General features: G+C 41.8%; 1 protein-coding gene and 1 long non-coding RNA gene across 5 annotated transcripts in view; both read left to right on the top strand.

Annotated features, from left to right (window-relative positions):
* The first annotated feature begins 1,678 nt into the window (after positions 1 to 1,678).
* Positions 1,679 to 4,582, top strand: LOC135316775 (uncharacterized). The gene is made up of 3 exons (XR_010376027.1): positions 1,679 to 1,720; positions 2,603 to 2,708; positions 3,799 to 4,582. It is a non-coding gene; the product is annotated as an uncharacterized LOC135316775 (long non-coding RNA).
* Positions 4,583 to 15,487: 10,905 nt separating this feature from the next.
* VWA3B (von Willebrand factor A domain containing 3B) overlaps positions 15,488 to 25,446 on the top strand; it is a 69,476-nt gene continuing 59,517 nt past the window's right edge. For 3 of the 4 annotated variants that reach the window (XM_064438498.1, XM_064438490.1, XM_064438508.1), the window contains exons 1-5: positions 15,488 to 15,577; positions 17,233 to 17,451; positions 19,282 to 19,376; positions 21,761 to 22,011; positions 24,102 to 24,261. In XM_064438498.1, coding sequence (XP_064294568.1) covers positions 15,538 to 15,577; positions 17,233 to 17,451; positions 19,282 to 19,376; positions 21,761 to 22,011; positions 24,102 to 24,261 — 765 coding nt within the window. In that variant the 5' untranslated portion in view covers positions 15,488 to 15,537. Of the gene's footprint in view, positions 15,578 to 17,232; positions 17,452 to 19,281; positions 19,377 to 21,760; positions 22,012 to 24,085; positions 24,262 to 25,446 lie in introns of those variants that run through there. The other variant, XM_064438517.1, reaches the window with a different exon arrangement.

Below are 25,446 nucleotides of genomic sequence, written 5' to 3'. Positions count from 1 at the left end.
GCTGCATCTTGGCCATTTTCTCCAACTGTTTCTATCAGCCCTCATTATTGCCTGCCCTCAGTAGTGAGTCTCAGAAATAAACGCAGTCCCTACAGCCCTCCGTTCATTAAACTGATGGTGGTAGAGGACAACCTCTCTGTAAAGAAAAAAGAAGGGTGAACTGCTCATAAAAATATAATGAAATGGGCTGTGGGCCCAGCTTCCCCTCTTGAAATTAAACCAGGAATCATCCTCCAAACACAATGCTTTACCTGAGAGCAGACTCTTACATATCTTACGGCTGTTATTCCATGTCAGGGGGATGCTGGCGGTCACTCCCGTTTACCTTTTCGCATGTTTTCCAGCAGACTGATCAGCTAGGCAGGTTGTCAGGAATAGATAATAGGCACTGTGTGTTTTTAATAGTTAGCTTCTTCGTTCTCAGATATTAACCTCTTCTAAAGCTTTCTTTTGTCACTTCTATAGGTCTGAGAGATTGAGCATGCATCACTAAAAAAAAAATCAAAAGGGACAGCAGAGAGCACACAAGTGAATTTTAGCTAGCTTACAAATGTAATAACATCTTAATAATAATACCTGGGAAGATCCTCAGGTATTTGCTAAATGAACTTATTACTGCATTCCTTCAAATTTTGTCTGAGAAGAGTTTTTATGGGGGATTAGTTATCAGTAGTCATTCCCAGACCTGTGCATTTTTATGTTAGTTTCACTGAGTATATGGATATGAGAGAGAGCAACGGCATAAGAAAACCATTAACACAAATGGAAATAATTGTAAAGTAAAAAATGATGCGTGTTTTTTTCACATTTCTACAAAAAATATAACAAAAGAGAAGACACAGGTCTATACCATTGTAGTTAAAAACAATTTAATTATAAATGCATAATTTGATGAACAGTTTTCCAAAAGGCTGCCAGAGATGTGGCAATGAATAAATAAGAATATTCTACAGTTCCTTAGTCTAGCATATTCCATTTTACTGTGCTATGCAAATACTAACTGGAGAGTAAATCTGACATCAGCCTGAGATGAACGTCAGTGTGTTTCATTCTGAGATAGTGAGAGGGACTGAGAAACACAGGGGCACGTCCTCATGCTCTTTCTTTTCCTTCCTATGTGGTGTCAACAATGGGCTGAAAAACAGTGTCTGAATTGCATCACGTGTTTGCTTGTGCACCTTTTTTTTTTTTTTGAATGTTAGCACTGGCCGAGCTATACACCAGGCCATGCATATAATGTTATTTTTATATATGCAGAACTATGAGGTAATGGTCTGCTTTTCTATTTTAAACGACAGCGTATTTATGTATTTACCAAACATATCTGTGAGAAAGGAAAACGTGCAATGAAAAAGATAACAATTACTCAAATTTTGATTTGAGTAATCCAATCCAATCAAAATTACAATGAAAATTAAATCAAAATTATTTAGATGCTATATATATATGGCTGTCACAACACAGAATACTTTCTTCTTGCAGAGCAAAATAATCTTCAGTTTCAGGGAAAGAAAAGCAGGTGTTCATGTAGAAGAATATCTGCGGAGCCTTATTTTGCATGTTTTCGAAAATCTGAAAGCTATTTCTCTCAGGGAGGAAAGACCTTATGACTGAGTTAATCTTCAACCAGAAAAATAACACAGTCTCTTTCACTAAAAGTTTGGTTCCTTTTTGTATACCTGGAACAAATGCTCGCACTCAGCAGTTGATCCCCAAAAAGGTAAATTACAAAAAGTGAAAGGCTCAACTTTCATCTTTTATTACCAACTAAATTACAGAGTTGACTGTTTATCACTACTGTATATTGACAAGTTAAACATTTACATTTCTGTAATGTAGGCAAGACACCAGGATTTGACTCTGAAAGGAACAGGGTGTGAAAAATGCAGTGGAGAAAGTCTCAGTTCCTTTCAGAGACAGGGAAATCCTTATCATCACTCCAGGTTGTTTTTTCAGACTAATTTCATGTATGGCATTACAGTGACTTTTCCTCTCACAGAGCTGTTTAGGAGAAGTCCACCTCTGTTTGGAAAGTTTTTTTAAATGTGCTGAAGGGATTAATGTATACACTCAGTGAAGCATATGCTGAGGACCTTTTTTGTTATTACAATAATATTTTACTGAATAACAAGCAACAAAGGGAGGAAGAAATGAAGGGTGCCCTTTCCTGAATCAGAATAGTGAAGTACCTGAAGATGCTAATAAACTGTGCTGCCTTCTGCATTTTTCTGTCACAAACATTAGCCCTTCTCTGCCAGCTGCCTGAATCTTTTCCTTTCCCAGAAAATTCTGATGATATAGTTCTGTATTCCAAGTATTGATTTCTTCAGAGCGATGGAAATCACAGGACAAGGTAAAACAAAGCAAACGTAGTATCAAAATAATCGAAAGAGAAGACTGTTGGCGCAGTGCAAAATAATCCTTTTTTGCTTGCTACATGTGCAGATCCATCCAAGTATGTGGGCTGCAGAGGGGGCAAAATGTGCTTCCGTCTTGCTCTGGGCTCGTGGGCTGTTCTCATTGAACCCATCAGTTGTGATCCCTCAGTTCAACATGTTTAACCAAGGCTAAAGACTGGATTATCCTGGCTTCTGTTTTCCAGGATGCTGATAATATTTTTCCAAACCAGATACTTTTTTGGCAAGATTCCGGTGCTGCACGTTTACACCGTTTGTCCAAAAGTGGAATGGGGCTGTTACAACAGTGAGGTTTGTTCTGTTTCTTCGAGGCTGTGCTGGGAAGACCTGAAAGGGGCAAGCTGGTGGAGTCTCTGGGAGAACTCTTCACGAAGAAGTCAAAAGAGGGAGAGCAGGGCTTTCTGTAGGGCCTTACTCAAAGAGCTCCTTGTTTGCCATTGGAGGCAACAGCATTTTCTATGTTTACCATTGTCATATGATGACAATATCAGGTACACACAACTACTCAAAAGTTGTTGTGTTCCTGTCACCATGTGCTTGTTTAAATACTTGTAAAAGTAAATGATTTAGCAAAAAGAATATGAACGCTAAGTGCCAACACCCTTTTGCTAGCTGGCTACATCTTAAACTGCTTTTTGTGCTTGCTTTTATGGCTAAACCCCAAACTCAAAACCTTCTTTGGTGTTGAGACCCTTTATTTTGCTGGTACAGACCACAAAATGTGGGCACAATTTGCAATCATAGCTTTGTATAAATATTCATTGCAAGACCACTGCGAGACAGACAAAATTTAAGTGCATCTGAAGCCAACGTAGATAGCTGCAGGAAATGGAGTCTGATGTGATTATTGCTTGCAAATGTCCTGGGCACATCAGGGACCATTTGATGGCACAGGTTTTCTTGTTGGAGTGGATCTTTAGTACAGGGTTCACAGCTTTTAGGTGCAAAATGGTGGAAGGGCTTGTTACAGTATTTCCTTAAGCAAAGCAGAATAAAACACAAAATATACTAGCTCTCTGTAGAAAAATAAACATCCTGGGCTTCAGCACAGTCTTTCAGATAGACTTTCTCCTCATTTCTCTCCTGAATGGTGCTTTGGATAGTATTTGAGGAAGGATGAGGAAGGGTAATGACAACTATGAACTAAGAAAAAGGATGTAAAATTTTTAATTTTATAGATGAGTAACAGCTAAATCACAACTGAGACTTGAATTGGCAGACTCGTCAACTCTCTATTCCAAGTGAAATTCCAAAATAAAGAGTCATTTCAAAACAAAAAAATAAACTTTGAGATTTCCCATGGAAGGAGATTTTGGGATTTTTTTCCAGGACAGCATTCTGAATGACATATTTATTTGTCCTTTTCAAATTCTTCCTCAAGGTCTTTGAACAGCCAGTGGTTCTGGCTCTTGACCATGCTGTGACATGGGAAACTCAAGAGCAAGAAAACCAGAAAAGCCTGATTTCCTCAGATTTTTGGACTGCTGAGAAACCCAGCTGTTGGAAGTCCTGGAAGAACCTTTGTGTGATCATCTGTTTTGGAACCTGGAGCCGGGTTATTGTGGGATAATTCATGCAACAACATAGACTCATCACAAGGGCCCTGTCATTTAAACGCTCCAATTACTTTTTTTCTGCAATAGCTTCTGCTCTTCTCCACATCCCACAGTGCATTCCAGGGCTACTATGTTAATTGGAAGTATATTCCTATGCGTGAAGTGGACTTTAATTAGTACCTAAGGGGCACATTCTGGTATCCTGACTCATGTGGCACAGGGGCGTACCTCAGAGTTGCTTCATGGCAGCCTGTGGGACTGCTCATGAAGAAAGGTGCTTCCTGGTCCAGGCAAAGGCTGGCTCGGGAACTCCAAGACACCCAGGTGGGACAAGAGGCTCCACTGACTCTCCAGCATGCAATGCCATGGCCTGGGGCCCTGTAAAACAATAGGTACACTAACTCTTCCAATTATTTTGCTTGACTAATGAGTAATATGAGAGGCTCCAGATTTTAAGTCTGTGAGCAATGGAGGAACTCTGTAAAAATCGGGATCACAGGCAGTCTTGTAATAAATTAATAACTTCGGCTATTACATGAGTCATCTGTAAAATGGGCCCTGAGTTATGAAGACATGCACCAACTGTGGGGGGTATTGTGGAAAATTAAAATTAACGCGACATAATACTACTTCAATTACAATAAAAGTACTGCAGCTGGAAGAGATGGGAAAAGTGGGAGGGGCATAAATCTACTGATTAGCATAATTACATTTATGCATCTGGTTTCCAAAAGCAGGCTGTGAATTGGTTTCAGCTTGGCATCAGCACCTCCTGCCAGCCATGCATCGAGACAGCCATGAGCAGACATCCTGGATCCTGCTCCATGCAATGAGCTGGCAGCCAGAGTGGAAGGAAACAAAAGGCACTGATTAAAACAAAAAGCCTAGTCGGCAGGTTCTGCAATCAGTACGTAATAGTAACTTTTTTTGCCTTAATGCTATTAATTACCTTTCAAAGGCCTTACAAATCGCACTTCCCTGATGCTACAAAACATCCCCTCCAGCATGAGTTCTCTGGCTCTTTCTTTGTTCTAAACCTACGTGCACTCCAAATCCTCACCTGAAGGACCGTGGATGCAGATGTCACTAAATACAGCTTCTTTGGTGGTTACTACAGAATGATGTGTGTCACTGTCCTTTTCATAGGCATCATATGACAATCCCAGCAGGAGGAACCAGGGCCAAGTTATAAATCACCTGGGCAGCGTCCCAGATGCGCTATCTCTAAGAGGCATGTCCTGCCCATAGTGACAACTTGGATTAAAATGTCAGCAAGTACTTCATGAAAGTTGTTATCTATGAACTATGTCATAACTCCATACAGTATTTATGAAAATATGCTGTAAAGAGTTATTCAGACTTGAGAATTATTATCTTAATTGTGCTTGGACTGGAAAAATAATTACAACGCAGAGAGGTTACTGATCTCTTCTGAATGAGCTCAGCAGTAGTAAAATATGTTAAAATACTTTGATGTGAGAAAATAGCTGAAGTTATTTAAACACAAAGTCCTGCCTAAAAATGTTCTGAGCAGCATGTCCATCACAAATTTAATGCAGAAATATATGAAAACTAAAAGGTGAAAAGCATGTCTTAATTACATAACACATTTCTTTTCCTGTGTTATCAAATTGTTATCTAGGATTTTATCAACACCAAATATATTTTATGTTACTAAAAGACAGTAAAATGTTTTAAAATATAGTATTAGGAGGTTTAATGTCTCCTGTAGAACCTGTGTAACTCATATAATATGAAAAGACTGCGTATCTGCCAATGAAGAGAAAGCCAATCCTTAAATATTCTTCTATATTTTGAAAATTATACACTAGGTGTTTTTTCTATATGAAATAATGGTCCAGTGTACATCCTGCTGGGTCAAGAATTGTCATCTATGTTATATTTCTTTTGGCCAACTAATCCTTAGCATGAATGAATGTAGAGTAATTAATTTATTGTTCAAAACACAGGTTGTAGTATAAACTCAGTGACTGGGTATAAATGTTGCTTTCAGGATTGACATGTGTCATCTGTCGGTGATTGTTGATGGACAGATGCTGCATTTACAAATGGAAACAAATCATTTTCCCCTCTTTCAACTGCCAGCCTTGCAATCTCAGTTTAGGATTTAGGGGTCATCTTTAAGACCCTTCCTTTTGGCCCATAACCCACAGCAGCTCGGGTTTGGCAGAGCTGCAAGGCCCTCACCCACGCTGTTGGTCCTGTATCCCCTGCTGCCTTATGCGGGGTTGGTGCAGATGTGAACGGTGGGAGTGTGGCAAATGGCGAGCTCTGTGCTGCTGGGGTGCAGACTGCTGCATCTGAAAGCAGGCTCCTGTCTTAGTGAGACACATGAAGGTGCGTCTGTCTCAGCCACTCGAACAGGTCTGAGCACACTGGTGGGACCACACCTGCCCATCATTCACATAATTTCTAAAGTCAGAGAGACCGCAAACGTTTCCTACTCGGCAGAGGTGCAAGCTGGCACGCTCAGCCTCGGCAGCCAGAGCATGCAAGGGTATGGGCAGATGGCTACCGATCTCTCTCCCCTGGCTCAACAAGTACGGATTGATTAATCACCCATTTCATAGATGACTAAAGTCATGTGAGGCAAATCCCTTTCTGTGGGCCTAAGTGACCAGCAGCATGCCACCTGAAATTCTCGTCTCCAGTTATCCCTTTTGATAACACCACGAATCTATACTCTACGTGAAAGTAAGTAATACTATTTAGCTTAAATAAGTTTTCAGGCTTGTGCACTGCCCTTTGCTGTGTGTTTGTTGGTTGAGGAGCAGATGAATCCAGATCAACTTTACCTAAAATGGAAAAGCTGCTTTCTCTTCACAGTTGTCCACAGTGAAATACCCAACCTGGTCTATATTGGAGCATCTTATTGATGTAAGCTTTTCATTTGTACATTAAAGTGTTGAATTTATTGTAACATACTAGTACATATCTTCCAGAACTGTAGCGGGATATTTTGGGGCAGCTCCCAGTCTTCTGAATTCCCCTCCTCTGTCTCCTGCTCTGCTTGCTTTCATCTGTAGTTACCTCCTGCTCAACTTCACACCACCTTCACCTGCAGCAGCCATCGCTTCGGGGACTTGGACTTACTTTCCTCAGTTGGTGCCTCTTACCCCACCCTCGCAATAGTTATGGCAGTAATACAATAATATTACAATCTCTCTTGTCTAGGCTTGATTAGAAATCTTAACATACTCACTTTGATTTGCTGTTGCACTGAAGTTCCTGCTATCTGTTATACAAGACAGCCAACTTAAAAAAATTTTTTTAACAATTAGTGGGGTTTTTTTCTGTCATTCTCAACATTCCCTCGTCTCACAGGCTTAGTCACTGTAACAGGACTTCTAGTGAATGCATATTTCTCTATAGAAGGCAGACAACACGACAGAAATATATATGACACCCTGGCAAGCACTTAAAAAAAAAGGCAACAACAGAATTCCTTGTGCATGCATTGATGGATGGATTTGGGTATGAATGGCAGGGTCACGGCACAGCTAGATTGCTATGGGTGCAGTGTGGCTCTAGGTGTTTATAAATAAAACAACCTGCGTTTCATAAAGGCTGTTTTCATTATAGATGAATGTCCTTTGAGTTGGATTCAGCCTCTAGATATTATAAAAAAATTGCCTCCAACCTGGCTGAAATCCCAGGGGCTCTAATGTATCGTGATAACTTTGTCATACATGACCTCTCTCTGCCCTCTCTCTGCCCTTTCACACCAGATCATGACAGATAGATTTTGGTGGTTTTGATGATGCTAACTTCATTTGCACAATTGTTGTTTATTAGTGCGCAACACTGAATCTGTTGGTTTCCATAAACCACTACGTGACTATTACTGTTTCTCCCTAGTGCTTATGATGAGCCAAACCTTCCCTTACTGGAGGAAACTCTTCATTCTCCATCTTGCCTTGGAAGAATGAACTTTTAGCTTTCGCTTATCCTGGCGTATTCAGCTTGCAAAGTTATTTATTAGCTTTTAAATGTTTCTGCAGAATGTTTGTTAGATTTTTTAACTCCTCTGGCACCCAAACAATGCATGCATCTTTAGTATCAACTTCTGTCAGTATGTGTATATGAGCTGTCCCCAAATGTCTCTCCACAGTGTTTTCATGATGGTGTAAAATGAGTGTTTGAACTCAAAGCAAATTTTAATAAATGTTTTACTTCATCTTATTTCAAATACTCCACTGAAAACTTCCCTGCCAATTCAATTTAATCTATTCATTAATTCCTTCTTTTACTCCTCCTCTCTCTCTGTTTACTCCTTTCTATCCTCTTTTATTTCATATCTTGCATTTAGCATTTTTGCCTTCCTGCTCCTAAGAACAGGTGAATGGGCAGAACCTTCTTGGTCAGTTTGGTCCCTTGTATATCAACCTCTATCTTTTAAGTGGTTTGTGTCCATAAATACTCCTTATTGACGTAAGTCTGTTCCAAGTCCTCCTTGTTCTCACATTTAAGAACTTTGTTGTGTTTTCTAAACTAGAGTTATAAATGACTCCTTCATTTGCCTGTTGTACCAGCATTGGACAAAAAACCCTCTCACTTTCTCACTTTAGCTCTACATGCTTCCCAGCTTCTTTACCTGTTCTGGCTTTCCTCATTTCTCACTAAATTATTTCTAGACTACCAGTGTCTATGATGTTCAAAGAACTTCCCAGATCTTCTGGTGAATATGCCCTGTCCTGGATATTAGCCCAAAGGTTATTAGCAGGCAGATGTTAGTGGAAGCAGTCAGGGGCTTTCTACTCATGTTTACTACAGTCATCCTGTGGTGGAAAGACAAAGATGGGAAGATGATAAGAGAGAGATACCATGGCAAATGCGATTATTCCTTGCTGGAATAAGAAACCAATTCCCTTCTTGCCACTCCCCTTAAAAAGAACCCCTTGGTTTGAGGACAAGGTGTAAACAAGAGTGTCTTCAGAAAGGGGAAGAAGCACATCACTGACAATGAACTTGGGGAAAAACAAGAACTGTGTGAACCTCTCCTGTATTTGCTGCAGAGGACAAGAAGCACCTCCATGCAGCTTATGCCTCATACTCCTCCTTTCAGTATAGTCTCTCCAGTATGGGCACGGTGCCTGCTAGAATGCTTTTGTGCTTGTGCAAGCACGCTACCTGGAAAGAAATTAATGTGATATAGGTAAGGCAATATCACCCCATGGCAGTGAGGAATCATCAGTGGTTTTATCTTTCATCCTCTGTTCCAGAAGACACAAACGCTGTGTGGGTATCAAGGAGTGGCAAACCTCGATGTGCAGTGGCTGACTTAAACACAAAGCTCGTCAAGCACTGCTATCCTTTAAACTGTTTTATTTTGTTTAGTTATTATTTTGAATTCTGATCAATCTGTTAGGCACTATCCCAAGTAGCATTGCTTCTTCAGCGACAAGCTCAGTTCCATTAGCACCTGGTCATGCTACATGTGGTAATTGCAAGACAGAAATTTGCAGGGGCTGAGAAGTTTCTGTTTAGTCCTGTCTGTTTAGAAACACTTCTGGTTAAGTATAGATCTAAAGAAAAGTAAACGAGAAATAAATAAAAGCCATGAAATGGTATGTGCATCTTCAGCAACCAACCTTCTTGCAAGATTGCACCTGGCAGATTTGGGAAGCAGCAGAGGATGACTTCATAGAGGAGACATGCACAACTCAAAAAGTTGGTGGGTTGTTGTGGACAGGGTGGGTTGTTGAAGACAACCAGTTGCTGTCCTTTTTTGGAAACATGACTGTCTTTCCTCAAGGCCTGAAACTGGAATTTAAATGTAGGCACTAGACATTCACATGAAATGCCCAGTTTTTTATTTTTATTCTATGGCTAACAGTTTAGTCCTACAGCTATTTGGTTAGACCTATGCGCAGTGACATTAGCCTCCTGCTCTCACACCTTCCTCCTCCAATACACTACTCCTACAGGATGCAACTCACAGTTTATCCAGCACACCCAATTTGTTATGCAGATTGTGGGTGAAGGGGTAAAAAGCCCCTATACCCATCACCCTTCCAGTCCAGCCCTTCCTCATTTTCCTATTGTATGTATCCATGTCTTTAATGTGGATCCCACTTCTACAGCTGGAATTCTTGCTTCTCCCTGCCAATGCACGTCAGTCACTTGTCCTTAGCTCCCCTCCTGTCTCTAGCTTTTCCCCCTAAAGTTTCAGTTTATCCACATTTGCCCTTTCCCATGTCTCCCTTCATCCTCCACTCTCCCACTACGCAGTGCCTGTTATTTCATTTTGTGCCACCTCCCTACAATGTCCTCGCCCAGAGGTGTGATTACTTCTTTCTAAGTTCACATTAAGACAGACAACAGTGCCCATGGGCTGTAAATCAGTCACAGATCGTAGGCTGCATAGTCTTAAAAAACTGAAGGAACAATTTAAGGAATGTCTAGAAACTTAAAATACTTCTCGTTGGGTAAATGTACAAGGTACAGTGCAATGCCATACAAGTGCGATTGAGCCTGCTCTAAATCCAGTTCTTCTGCCCAATGCTTTGTCCTGCCTTGTTTGCCTGGCTTCCAGGCAGGAACAGGCAAAATCCCATACCCATGTCACTATACCACCGCTGACACCAGGGTCAGCCCTTCTACGGCTAACTTATTTACCTCTGACTTTTGCAGACATACTGTGAAGAAAAAAATTTTAGAAGGCTCTTGAAGGGTGAGAACAACATGCACGTGAAAGGCGTATTTAAAAGTTTTCACTTCTTTGACTTTCTTTTTATGCTTTTTATATTCTGCCTGTGCTGATAAACTGTTTTTTAGGTGCATGCATTTTCATTGTAGACAATCACTGTAAACAATGTGTCTAGTAAGGACAGAACTAAGTCAGCTTCAGTCCAGCTTCCTTGTGTTTTTGTCCTTACCCCTTGCAACCTATTCCTGTCTCTCCTTGAGAGGGAGTCAACAGGAAGCATGACACCGCAGGGCAGGATGTGTGACAGCGTTAAACTTCCTGGAGAAGGTGCACTCTTTGTCTTATCATAGCCATAAGCATCAGTGCCATAAGTATCCTTACTTACTGATCCTAGGTATCACTGCAAGATTAATACAATAGCAGTTAGGTTAGATGCACCATGTACAATGCTTTGTATGGATAAAGAACTATTGCAAATTTATGTTAAATGTGTTTTAATTACCTAAAAAAAAAGGGAAAATGCTAAAGAGGGTTGGGTTTTTTTAAAACAAATGAAAGACACAGTGGATTGCCTTTTGATTTTGGTTGAAAAAGAATTGTCACAGAAACCAAGCCAACAGTTCCATGTCATAAGCACTAACATAGCAGAAATGCTGACAATGCTGATTTTTAGCCATAAGAAAAAGCGATCAAATGTATTTGTTGGTAGGTGAAATATTCTGGAGTCACAACACAGTCATGCTTGCTAATGCAATCTCAGGCCCACATTACAATACATTTTCTAATGAATGACATAACAACATGCTTTCCACCCATCAATATAACTTTGCCATTCAGCCTAAAGGTCAGATGACAGAATGGCTCAAGATTTACCTTTGTCATCGCTGTATGAGGAGTGAATTTCCACTTCCCAGTTACTTGGATCCCCTCCCTCTTTGTTATTCAGCCTTGCCTCATTTAGCAGGCAGCATCTGGAGAGTTGCAGGGCCGGGCAGCGGCCAAGGCAGGGCTTCTACGTGAACCGGGAACAATGTTTATTTGATCTGCAGAGAGCATCTTATTTTCCTAAGAACTCAAACCAAGACAGCCAGCCAGTTGATCACCAAGCCTGTGGGAGCTAGAAGTAGATTTGCATTTGCCAGCCTTTGCCCCTGGGCTTGTCAGGCGGTTGTACAAGCTGCAATTCAAAGCATTGTAAGGAATGTTTTCTTGCAACACTTTTGGTTTAGCGTAGGCAAGCCTAGAGTGAAGGTTTCTGGAAGACACTTTGCATAGACAGTTACAGCATGTACAATCTTTTTTTTTCCATTTAAACTGGTAATTACTACATTTACAGACATTTAGGCATGACGATAGATGGGCTTGTTCTGTATAGTGCAGAAAAAGCTACCTGAGTGAGGCATTTTAGGTGTTTGATAAAAAATTTCTGTTGCTGGAAGCAGCAAAACAAATCAGGAGGTTGACTGATCAACAAGACTGATTTTTGGGCATCTAGTTCTACATCCATTGCACTTGCACTTTCAAGAGAAATTTTAAACACATCCCCCCCCTCCCCCCAAAAAATATGTGTCCCTAAAGGACCTTGTGCTATGGCAGTCACGGTGTCCAAAAGGATCCAGAGAGCATTCAGTACCTACTATTTTTAATGATATAATGGGAAATTGTTTCATGCCTGAGAAATAAATGCCTTTTTCCATACCTCAGGGGAACAGTTGTGCAATCCTGAATGATTGCACATGCCTTGCCTAGGCTAGTCTTTAAACCCTTGGTTCCAACTGTACCAGAAGCTGGAGCTCCAGAAAGCCACTTTCCCATCCCAACTGCACGCCTTATAAGGAGCTTTTCTTCCCTATCGCTGTTTACCAAGCCATGTCGGGGAGCTGGAGCCAATGCTTTGGTGTGCCGCAGGACGGCCCAGTCCGTGCCTGTGGGTGTGTATTTCCATCTGAACCTCAATACGTAGATAAGACTGATCAGTTGATCCTATAAAGTGACCGATCTTTTATTACTTTCTGATTGCATAGTAAACCAAAGCAAAACAGAGAAAGTGCAGAGCTCAGCATTATCCATTTCTTAGCTGGAGACTATGCTCGCAAACATTTACAGCCCAAATACTGCATATACAGACTTGGGTTTCTGGCTATCCAACATCAGCAGGAGCTTTTGATTATCGAGTTCAGGTTCATGACACACTTTTTTTTGTCTATTTTACCACACTAGAGTAATTTCTAGTTAGGCTTCTCCAGGAGCCTGGCAATTCCCCAGCAACGCGTATCGTTCCTCTGACCTAAACAAAGGACATGCGGCTGCTCTTAGTATAAATATTGTCAGCGGCTTCGTCTAAATTAAGAATTAACAGAACCAGAAGACTCGGATCCACTATATATAGATTTCTGTGACTCTCCAAGCTGGCTGGTGTATTTTTGGCTCCCGAGGCAATGAATGCACGCCGTTGTCGTGCCGTCTGTGGAGAACTCATTGATCCCACCCTCCGTTCCCCGCCGCCGGGGCCTGCGGCAGCACTCCCGCCCCGCAGCCCTCGCCTCGCCCTGTCCCGCCTCCCGCCGGTCCGCGGGCAGCGCGGCCCTCCTGCTTCTCCTCCTCCCACGCTTTCGGGTTGGGCCGTGCCGTAGCAACCGGGCGGTCTCCCCGGTCAACAGCAGGGCGGCGGCGGGGCCGTTTCAGGGCGGGCGGGGAGGGCGGCGGCGGCGGCCGGACGCAGGTGAGGGCGGGCGGAGGCCGGGCTGCCGTGATCGTGAGAGCCCCGGGGCGCCGCGGGGCGGGGGCGGCTTCGCACCCGGGCCGGTGCCGGTGGTGGAGCCCCCAGGGCGGTGGCCGCCCGGGGCTGCTCAGCCCCGGCGCCGGTGGGCAGGCCCGGAGCCGTGGCGCCGGCCCGCGGTCCTTCACCCTAGGGGTCGCCGCTGATCCCTTCGCCGCCCATTTCCATGGACCGTGTCAGGGGACACGGCCGTTGCCTCTGGTGGCGGCTGTGAGGGTGGCTGCGAGGTCGTAGCGCAGCTACCGCTTGCCAACACCGGTAACCCCTCCGGTGTTGGCAACAACCGGCACCGTACAACCCTCTTCCTCAGGCCCCGCTGATGTGGTTTTGCAATGACACCCTCCGCCCTGTTCCCACCGAAGGCAGCTGCACACCTCGGCCCTCTGCGCGCCTTTTGCCTGGGGTTCAGCGCTCTGGCTGGTGTGGGGCGGCCGCTCGGGCTGTAAGGTGCCTGGGCTTTCCTGAGGCGTTCCTGTGCCTTGGGGCAGGCTGGTCGTATGGCCTCAGCAAACGCCACCACATCTGTTAAAAACTCGAAGCGCATGAAGGTTTTAGCAGATTGTTTGCACCGGCCAGAGCAGAAGGCTAGAGGTGCCCAGATGAACTCTTGTTCACCTTTTGAAAGTAACCTGGTTTGATACAGACTTTGGGCTGAAGGTTATCCCGGCTCTCATAGTTTTTGAACTCCAAGACTGGAGGTAAACTCGCTGTTCCCATTGAAAGTCGCTTTGTTTCCTTTCAAGTGCCCCTTTTTATATGGTGCCAGCGTTTCACATCCCAGTGCTGTTTAAGTGGCTGGGAGTGGTACTGGAGGCTAACGCGAGGGACAACCTGTCACCACACCCCTGGGCATCTGGAACCTGGGATTTGTTCTTTGATGCAGGCTGCTGCTTGAAATACGTCTTGGTTATTACCGTGAGAGCATTGTGGCACTATTTCTGCAGTCTGAGAGAGAAATGGCACAAGTCTGGTGGCTCCCTATGGGCATTGTCTGCTGTGGCTCCTCTGTGGCAAGGGCTCCTCCCTACTGCGCTGGCACCAAGTCACTGCTAGTCAGGGGTTGTGCTGCCAGAGGGGCATCTTCTATACAATGCCTGGGGTGTTAGGGTGCAGAATAGACTCAATTTTTTTAACATTCTCCCTGCCTTTCACACTGTTCGTATGTGTCTGCATGAGCAGGACAGACACGGGAATGGTTTATATATGTCTGTATGGGTATTTAAACCTGTATGAGGGGAATAAATAGCATGTTCAGTTCTGTAATAAAGGAAGAGGGAGGAGGCTAAGTCTCTGTGGTTTTATTTTATCCCATTTTTGCTTTTCCCATAGGAAAAGCTGCTTAATGACAATAGCCAGCATCTGGCCTGTTAGTGATTCATAAGTATCCCTCATTCACTCATTTATTAAAAGAAGAACCAAGTAAATGGCAAAACACTATGTCTCAAAGCAATACACTCAGCCAATATATGCTACCTTGCTTCATCTGGCATTTTGTTTTCTATTCATATGTTGTGTCTTATTCACAGCTGGGCCTTGTACCACATAGATGTACATGTATACACACGTATTCTTTTTCTTTGTGAATCATCCTGTAGTCTTATAGACAAAGTTATGAATCTCTTCACAAAATTGCGTCTCAGATACTCCCAGGTTTAGTCATAAACTGGATTATAGCAAAGGTAAGGTATAATGCAAAGCAATAATAAAACATAATACAACTGGCTGACAGCAGGACAAACACCACACTCATTTTTCTAGCATATCTGTGTGGAAACTTCCACATTGGCTCTTTTTAATGATAATTTAGAGTGAAGGAAGGGAAACCATATTACCAATTTCCCACTTTCCCATTTCTGAGTATAGGGGTCCCTGTCAAACCTGACTTCAGCCTTTCTTGACGTGGGGAGTAGCTGTCCTTTTTCATTTATAGCATTATTTTCCTTGAGGAAAATCCTGATTTCCTCCTTCTGCAGTTTGTTATTGTCTGGGCTTGTGGAGCTGGTCTCCAGCTCATATTGACCTGTGTATGGCGATATTTGAATTTTTTTAAAACGTAATCATTCCTCAGATTTTTAAGAAGAAATCAAAGAGGAGCTGCTAATCAAGAGATCTGTCATGACTAGCAATCCATGTAAGAGACTTGCCTGGAGTGACTGTGAGTATTTCAGGACTATTTCTGCATACATTCCATGTTTCCCTGGATAACTTCCAGTTTAATTTGCAGCATTGGGGTGTGCATGCTGCTAGCTGTGCACAAGCCATTCTGAAGCTGTGCCAGTCTCACCTGTGCTGTATGGGGGGTGCTGTGCTGGCCCCTTCTGTGTTTACGGAACAGAAACACAGGAGGAGGAGGAGGAAACTGGGAATGACTGTTCAAGTGGCTATAAACAGTGCCTGACTATGTACAAATCTCAAACAGCTGCAGACCTTCACCTGTCTCTCTCTAGAGTTAACATCTGTCACTGCCACTTCTGTATTGGGTGGAGGAGGAGGGCTGGTAAAATGTCAGCCTCTACTGGCATGCCAGCCCAGCGCCCTGCTTGGAGGACTGATGACTGTGAAAGAGCTGATGCCAGTCTGCACCCTACAGAAAGCTACTGTCACTGAGAGATGATTTCTGAAGATACAGTCTCATTTCTGTTTTATTAACAGAGGAACAATCTTATCTAATGAACCTTTGTAACCAGGTCACTTGTTGTAACATTGGATCTTAGCAGAGAGTTCTGATTGTATTCCTTACTAGACTGAAGGTTATTTTTTAGTCATTAAAGATAGAAGTACTTTGTATTTTGGGCCAGTTTGATCCATGTGGTACATTTACAGCCAGCTTACAGTATATGGGCAATGGGGGACTGGGATACTCCAGATAATATTGATGCTGGGAAAAAATTGATAGAAATATTAAAAGTCCACAGAAAATAAGCTTAGATACAGCAAGGGTATTTAACCAACTAGAGCCAGCTTAGCTCATGGAGAGTATTTTGGGAATGAACAGGAAATACCAAAGTCCTCCTAGAACCTCTGTGCTGAGGAACAGAGGCATTACTGTTGTCATTGCTTCCATTTCTGCTTCAACCACTCTAAGCCCTGGGCTGTCTCTGCTGCCAGTTTCAGGTGGAGCTAGCCCAGCCGGCTATACATTGGTGCTGAGATACGTTAGTAGTTCTGTAGAACTTAAAATGAAACTGGACCTTCATGTCCATGATTTCTTGTGCATGCACATGATCCATCACAGCCTGGAGCAGATACTGCCAGAACCATCATTTACACTTGAGGTAAATGGTGCGAGGAGAGGGAGTTTCACCGGCCTTGCAATATAGTCAGGGCCCGCTGCTGGCGCTGCTGTTGCCTACGGTAGGAGTTCAACAAATAATTGTTAAGAAATGCTTGTTTATTTCATAATGCTTCTAAAGCCTATGTAGTGATGGTCTGACAATCTTTGAACGCCTATTATGAGTTCTGATTCCCAAGATTTAGGAGAGAGGTCTTAGGAGCTGGAAGAATTACCATTCGGCAAACTGGACTTAGCTTTCAGGGCTTGGATTTCAACATACGAGAAACATTTTCTTCTTTAATAAATTGAAGGTAGATGTATCTGGACGAATAAAAAGATGTAACAGCAAGTAGATATGTAGGACTGAGAGCAGCTTTCCAGATTCAGAACATTGTTCAGTATAACAAAATAAAACAAGAGGCGAACTATATGTCTACAGAGTACAACAGAATAAGGGTAAAGAAAGGAAACAATTCAAGAGAATAATTTGGTTAAAAGTATAAATGTTGTGTTTTCCTCATTTCTCTTTACAACAGATGCCTTTGATTCAAAGCACAGACAAGATCCTGAAGATTCCCACGAGGCCCACAAGAAGAAATCAAAAGAGAAGGAAAGGAGATGGGCAGACAGTCAGTGGGACATGGATGTACAGCCCCTCATTTCATCTTGTAAATGGCTTCAAATTCATGGGCTCAAAAGAAACAAATTGTCCCTATCCCAGATTTTGTCACAGATTGGATTCCAGCACAGGAAAGGTACAAGACAAATCAATAATAGAATAATTAAAAAAACCCCTGACTTTGCATAGTGATTAGGGTCACCCTCATTTTGCACCCCAGTGTACACAGAGGTTTTCACGTTGTCTCTTATGAGAATGACAGAAAGGGAAGCTGTATGCACAGTTGCTGACATTGCCAGTTCAGAGAACCGAGGAATTCCATCTCCTTTTGATCTGAGAAGGACTTAGGGTCTGAGAAGGGCTTTCATTACTCAACAGTACTGGTGCTTTACCCTAGGCTCTAGTTCAAATCCTCTCCAATTTAGCTATAGATAACAAACCATAAGATCTCTGTCCCTTATTATATAATGTATGCCATGCCATAATCTGTGACCTACTAGTTGATCATCAGGGCTAGCCAACCTGCTTGGAAATAATATATTATTTCCAGGGATACCTCTAAGGAAGCAGTTAAATTTGATTAGAATTCAGGCTGCTTTTCATGCAAAGTCAGGCTATAGAAAAATGTTCCTTTGCGGTTATCTGACAGCTGGAGGGGAAAAGTTTGCTAATAATTATTAATCACTGTCATAATAGTGCTTTGCAGAGCATGGTAAGATATTCTTTTCTTTGAAGAGCTTGCCACTTGAGAAGTGGGAATTGTAATGTATTGCAGTTTTTCCAGGTTGCATAATTTAAGATTTTGGCTGGCTTATGTCCATGGGTCATTCAAAGATCAGCAGTGCAGATTCTGAAATCTTGTATGCTGCAGATGAAGAAGAAGCTGTTAAGCAGGGTTAATGTTGTTACAGTTTAATTTTAGGAGCAGAACGTACTAGCTTAGCAGGGCAGCATGCAGTACAGAATAGCTGCTTTGTGATGTTAAATGTTCCCACCCCTAATGTTTTCCTCTCAGTGGAGATCCTGTAGAAGATTTCTAGCTGCTGGAAGAGCAGAGTGCAACCTTTTCCTTAGTTGCACCCGCTTCTGCACCATTTAGTTGTGTAAGAGAACAGCGTTATCTGTACCAGATGTTGTATTTTGTTTGATGGACAAATATTTGCAAGTCCTGTCATGAGGTAAATGGATACTACTGAAGTTGAATTGCCTAAACCTTTCATTTATTAAAGTCTGGTGTAGTTTCCTGGCCTATAAATAATTACATGTAACGGTTTTCCCCACTTCTGACTAAACTGGCAGGGAGCAAGAGCAGGGCTGTGCCATGGGGGAAAAAATGAGCCAGGAGCCAGAGGGGACAACAGCCCAGGCAGTGCCCTCACTGACCAGGATGCAGTCCTGCAGCATCTAAGCACTGCAGGCAGAGCAGGGTGCTGCTAACAGTGTCCACAGACAGTCCCAGATGCGGTGAGATGATGAACCATGTTGGGGGTCCAGTCAAGGAGCGCAGCCAGGAGCAGCAGGAGATGGAGCCAGAAACAGGACTGGTGACAAGGCCACAATGGAGGTCTAAGAGCTGCATCCAGGAGACAGAACTGGAGACAAGGCTGTAATACAGGGCTGCGAGGTCTATCCAGGAGAGAGGTCCACTAGCAGAACTTGGTACCACACAGCTAAACCAAAGGCTGGGTGGGTGCCCAGGCCTTAGCGCCCTGTGAGTTGAATGCCAAGGTGAGGCTGATGAGGGCAATCAAGGCCTGTTGGTGCCCTCAGGGCCCCAACACATACATAGCCAGAAAAAATTTAAAACAAAAACATAATTAGAATTTCTCTCGAGTTTCTTGATGTCAAGAGTTCAATCCAGATCCATGTGTCTGACACATGGATGGTATGCACATCCACCTGAAAAATACCTATTTGAAGTAATCTGTATGATTAGCAACTTGATCTTTTGTAACCTTTACTGTAGATTATGTGGCCACCTTGGGGAAACTTGTGGCTTCTCGGTATGCAGATGGTCTGTTTCCTCAATACGAGAGAGCACAAGATGGCAGCGTATATAACGTAAGTGTGACTGACTTGTGGTAATGTCCCTCTGCACTAAGAAGTTATCACTGTAGCAGAATGATGCGACAAAAAAGTCTCCCTATGGCATGAAATATTTAATTCTTTGTGAGAACTTTATCTTTTGACCATTTTTTCCTATTTTGTCAAACTGTTAGTGATAATAATCAGTGGTAGAGAAGCTAGGTATCTTTTATCTTTTTCTCTTCTTTTTCCTTGCAAAGTCTTACACTCTTGCCTTGGTGCAGTGTTGCAGTAAATTTTTCCAGAAAAGACTGCAGTTTCTAGGCAACATTTACCCTGTCTTGAAAGAGCGAACACTTAAAAAGAAGATGCTCAGCTGAGTTAGAAAAATAAAATAGTAGTCAATAAAACAAATGGGAATGCTGAAATAAGAAGACATAATGTGCTGCCGTTGCCGATGCAAAGTGCTGCTTTGCCTAGTGCCAATGGGTCACAAAAGGCTCAGCCTACTCTATAGAGACAGCTAGCTGGATCTCTGCCCAGGCTCATGTTCTAAGGAATGTCTTAGCAACAGCTGCTGGCGGCCCCATTGTTAAGAGAATGGATTCTGACTGAAGAGATACGCATGTGAGCGAGGAGGGGAGAGAGTTAATTCATAAAGGATTTTACAACAGCAAATGGCTTGTCATTTTTTTTGGTGACTAGAGTTACTTCTGAGGCACAAGGCTTAAATATGGGAAAAGAACCATTTCAGGGAGCCTTTCCCCTCCTTTTTTTCCCATTAATTCCACATGAAATATCTACATAATGTATTTTAATCTTAGGACATATTGGGAGCAGTAGGAAAGACATTTCTGGTAAGATTAAGGTAGCAGTGCCACTATACAATATCTGGTGAGACTTCATTTAGGACATTGCCTACAATACTGTGTACAGTTACCACAGGTTGAAAAGAAGCCATTCAAACCAGATCAGGTACCAGGAAGAGCTAGTATGATGAACTGCAGTGGAGTGCTGATCTTATAAGATGGCTTGGTTGATGTTGACTGTGTGTAAGACTGAAGACGACTGACAAAGGGTAGCATTATTGCCCTTGAATGCCTACAGAAAGGAAAATTACAGGGATAGGGAAAAGCTATAGTTTTCTATGCTAAAAGGCATGCTAGTCCAAGAATAAATGGGTATGAACTGCCATGAATAAATTTAGGCCGGACAGTCAGAAGTTTTCCAGCCCTCAGAGAAATGGGAATCTGGACTGGCCAGCTACAGGTGAAGGGGTGGTGCAAGGAAACTGCTTTATTTTAAGATGGAGTTTGATTGGTGTAGTGCAATAAGCTTCTCTGTATGAGGCTGGCTGTCCTAGGAGGAAACTGGATTTTCTAAGTGCTCCTTCCTGGGCCTACATTCCTTTGGCAGACAGCCTGAGTCTCTGTATCTGGGAGGCACGTTACAGGGCCCTAGCTGACATTAAAGAACAGAGAAAAATACCAATGAAAGAAAGAAGTATTTTGACACAAAAAATATCCATGAGAAATGTTCTTGTTTAAAAACATTTGTATCTCCAAGGTTTTGTACTTAGTTCTGCAAAGGTAGTTGGAGGTGGAAAGTAGCCAGTAAATTAGCTTATATGGGTCAGAGATATTGAGGGAATGTCTTTACCGGAACCTGCGGTGAATTTTTAAGCCCACAGGTCATTCTGCATGGTGAACACACGTGTATACATATATTCATAGGGAGGGTCTGCTGTTTTTCGTTTCATGAATCTAGGTTTTTCTTATTTTACTGATATGGTATGAGAAGTTTTAGTTGTTGATTGCAGTTGTCTGAACTAAATTTGCCTAAGCACCTACCCACAAATAGTTAAGCTGTAATGCTGGGCATTGTTAGTGAAATAATAGTACAAAAAGGAAACATTTTACATTTTCCTTTCAAATGCTAAAGGCAAGGTGGACACTGAAGTGCCCCAGAACCAAACCATAGGATTCCTTGTATCACTGTGCAAAATTTTGAGAGCCAGTCAAAATCCTAGTGTAAGAAGGTACAAAGTTTCTGTGTCCTTGTTTGGTCTCCCATCTGTTCTGCAGCCCTTTCTACATTCTAGCCTGTGTTCAGCCCATTCTAATTGCTCCCGTCTTGAGACAGACAAGTCAGACAACCCACTGGCACTGTCCCATGCTCATATAAAAAGATTATGAAAAGCAATCAGGACAAAATGCAGTGTCTTTTCTATTATAGCTTAGATGCATTCGTCAAGTATTTGCTCTTGAAATAGTGGAAGGAAAATGGGTTGTTTTCACTGCTACCTTGGCTGGCATATCTGGCACTTGCAAACCAGCTATTGCAGCTGTGCTAAGCTTGGGACTGCATTTGTATTATTTGTTTTGATGTTCGATTTCTTTCTCTCCCTTATTTAAATGAAGCTGACAGCCAAAAAAGAACTGATTCTTCATTTTGTGGATTGTCTAATGGGAGCTATTGCGCTATACAAGCAGCGAATGGAATGGTTAACCAGTGAGAGCCGGCAGATATTTGGAGTGATTCAAGAACAGTGCATTGTCATTGTTTTGGATTTTGGCACTGCAGCTCCAACTGAATTTGATCTATGTCGGGATGCACTTTCTATGGTACTTGTGGAACAGGTGACCCAAATCGCCAAATTCAACCTCATTCGGTAAGCAGAAAGAATCATAGAATAGTTTTGGTTGGAAGGGACCTTTAGAGGTCATCTAGTCCAACCCCCCTGCAGTGAGCAGGGACATCCCCAACTAGATCAGGTTGCTCAGAGCCCTGTCCAACCTCACCTTGAATGTTTCCAGGGATGGGGCCTCCACAGCCTCTCTGGGCAACCTGTTCCAATATTTCACCACTTGCATCATAAAAAATTTCTTCCTTATATCTAGTCTAAATCTACCCTCATTTAGTTTAAAACCATTACCCCTTGTCCTGTCACAACAGGCCTTGCTAAAGAGACTGCCCCCATCCTTCCTATAGTCCCCCTTTAAGTACTGAAAGGCTGCAGTAAGGTCTCCCCGGAGACTTCTCTTCTCCAGGCTGAACAAAGAAGTCCATGTCTGCCCATTGCTGGAGAATAAAAAGGAGTCTCATATCATATAGACATGTGTTTGAATAATGTTCTTTCTGTAGTGGAAATTGTCCTGATTCATGTCATTCGTAACTGTAGATTTTCCAGCAAGTTTCTCCCACATGCTGAGCTTGCTACTTCCATTTAACAGAAGACCATTGTTACCCTGAAGAACAGATAAAGAACAGATAAAGACTAGCAGGACCCAAATACTGATATATCTCTTCTACAAATGTAGCACAGAAAAACAGAAAGATAAGGGGGACTTTACAATAACATTAATGCTCTTCAGGCATCTGAGTATTACAGAGTGAAACAGTGAGGTCCCATCTGACTGCCTAGGCATTCTTGTGTCTTTAAGCATTACATGTTTCTGCCTCACAGCTGAATGTACACTCCCCCAGGTGCCATAGGCACATAGTCATTTGTATTTCTATAGATTTCCATGGTCACAGAAATCAGTAGCAGAACTAGGAAACAATACTAGATTTTCATAACAAAAGACAAGTGCTTGTTCCCTAACATGAGTAAATGAATTTGGGTTTAGTTACAAATAGAAGAATAGAAGCAGCTATTCAAATTTATGTATCTCTGCACAAATTCCATATATGCATAAAGGCTTGAATAGGTAAGCTTGGGTTTGGATAGATGAGTGGAATTTTGTGACTATGAAAAAAATTATGCACAAATTAGGTCATATAATTTTAAAATTGTTTCCACAATGATAACTTGCAACTGCACTGTGATTCTTAAAGTTGTTTTACCCAAGCTTAGTCCTATAGATTTTATTCTGGTGCCCTATCTTAATTCTCTAGCTTGTGATACAACTGAGATTTGAAAAGTAGAAGATAACTTCTGTAGCTTTTGAGAAGTACATAAAACATTTTCTTTAAGAATGATCTGCAAAGCCAAGTCAAAATTGAGGCATAATAATTGTGTTCATTGATTTGTTTGTTTGTGCAGAGTGAGACAAAGGACAGTATAGCATATTAGTTATTACTTTAAAAGAATCTCGGAAAACATACTTGTCTTTTAGATTTGCAGGAAACTCTTCAAGGTAGTGCTTGACGAAAAGTCACAGATACTGGAAAGGCTTGGTCTTTTATTTGCTTTCTGTCTTTTTATGTACAAATACACAGGCATACATGCTCATATGCTTTGTACTTCTGTACTGCCATTAAGACTAAGAACTTTGATCAATTAAAATATCAAAAAGCTTAGCATCATAGGTTTTATTTTGACGGGTAGTTAAATATCAGCCCTACTAGAAAAAAAGCTTGTCAGTTAAAATGGTCTGACACAAAGGTCATGCGGCAAGTTGTGGAAAGAGACCTGTGGAAGCCAGATTTTTATTTTCATGCACCTATTTTAAAAACCTGATTGTGTTTTTATGTTAAGGGGAGATATGATTTAGGAACTGTTTTTAAAGTACTTTAGCTCTCTTTACCTTACTTTGGAAACAGTTGTCTCAAAAAATGGTTCTTATAAAATTACTGTATTTTTCTAAGGGTTTTATTTTTCCTCTACTTCTTTTATTGCAAGTCTAGGTTTAGTATCTCTGGTTTATTGTAATTATTACTTAGGAATATGAAAGAATAGTAAGAATAGCAGAAATCCACTCTTTTGCTCTGCCAGCATTATTCTCACTATTTCCAATTTATAGTTAATATCCTTTTCAGGGCTGCTCAGGATCTTACGAAGTGGCAACAGAAATCTACTCCTGTGTCTGAGCACACTATAAAGTCTGCTGTTATGTGGCTTTGGAAGCTGGACCATATGACAGCTGCCAGCCATACCAACTCTGCTGAAGCCCTGCTGGAAGCCATGAGTGATGAGGCGGTAAGCTCATACATCTTTTCAGAACCCTCAAGTAAATCCAAGAATATTCAGTGCCAGACTGGCTACTGTGATTCGCCCTGATGAATATTGCAAAGAAAAATATTAATGACAGCATTTGGAAAGTTTTTTTCCCCCAAGTGTAGCTGCATACTATGTTTACTGATGGCCTGTTTATATAAATGTACTGTATTCTGAATGCAGAAACTTGTTTATTTTCTTTTCTGGAGTACACAGAATAAATAACATATTCAGTCATCAAAGGAAAGAGGAAACATCTTCCCTTTCACTTTCTTTGCCATATATGTTTTTCAGGGCTTCAAGTTTATGAGAAATTTGCTAGTATCAACATTATTGAAGACAGGGAAACCATTTTTATTTTGTTATGTATCCAACATGCTTGTGAAAAATTAATTTTAAAATCCAAAATAATAAGTACAGAGATTTATTTAAGCAGTAACTCATGGTAGGGTATGGTATGCAAATCCTTTTCCATCAGCCAGGATATAGCTAGAGTTTCTTCCAGGGCAAAAAGACAGAGCATGCACAGGTATTGCTGCAATTAAATTCAGTCTGTTTCTAAAAGTACCATTACTTTATTCATTATAGCAGAGTCACAAGACATAAAACATATATGCCATCATTTCAATGAGTCACTAAAAACTTGTGTTGTTAAAGAGATATTTTATGAAATTTGCTTACCATGTACATTGCTTCAGTTCCCTAACACCCAAATTTAATGGAAAACTGGGCCTACTGTGTGTGGACTAGAATCATTGGTTTTCACTGCCATTTAAGAGCCATCCCTGTGAACAGATCCAGTCCTAACTCCTTTGTAAATCTCATTCTGAGGCACTGTGTGAACGAGAAGGTAAATTTGGCTTGAGTTTCCTTCTGGTTCCATGTGCTGGTGGATTCTCATCCAGATGAACCTTGATGTTTGGAAACTGATATTAAAAAGGAACTGGGTGAGGAACAAATTATACAACAGTGAGATTTTTTATTACTTCTTTTTTAAATGCCTCTTTCATAAATTGTATTAACATTTTCAATTTGAAGTAGATTACTGATTTCCTGGTGGGAAATGAAAAAGATCGTGTTTAGATTTCAGTACTGTCTGGATGAAAAAAAGCCGTGTTGGACCTGGTGGATCTGCATATGAATAAACAAATTAAAATCCATCCAACA

This window comes from Phalacrocorax carbo, chromosome 1 (assembly GCF_963921805.1).
Source record: "Phalacrocorax carbo chromosome 1, bPhaCar2.1, whole genome shotgun sequence".
Lineage (NCBI taxonomy): Eukaryota > Metazoa > Chordata > Aves > Suliformes > Phalacrocoracidae > Phalacrocorax > Phalacrocorax carbo.
Note: the sequence above shows the minus strand (reverse complement) of the source record. Positions and strands in the feature narration are given on the sequence as shown.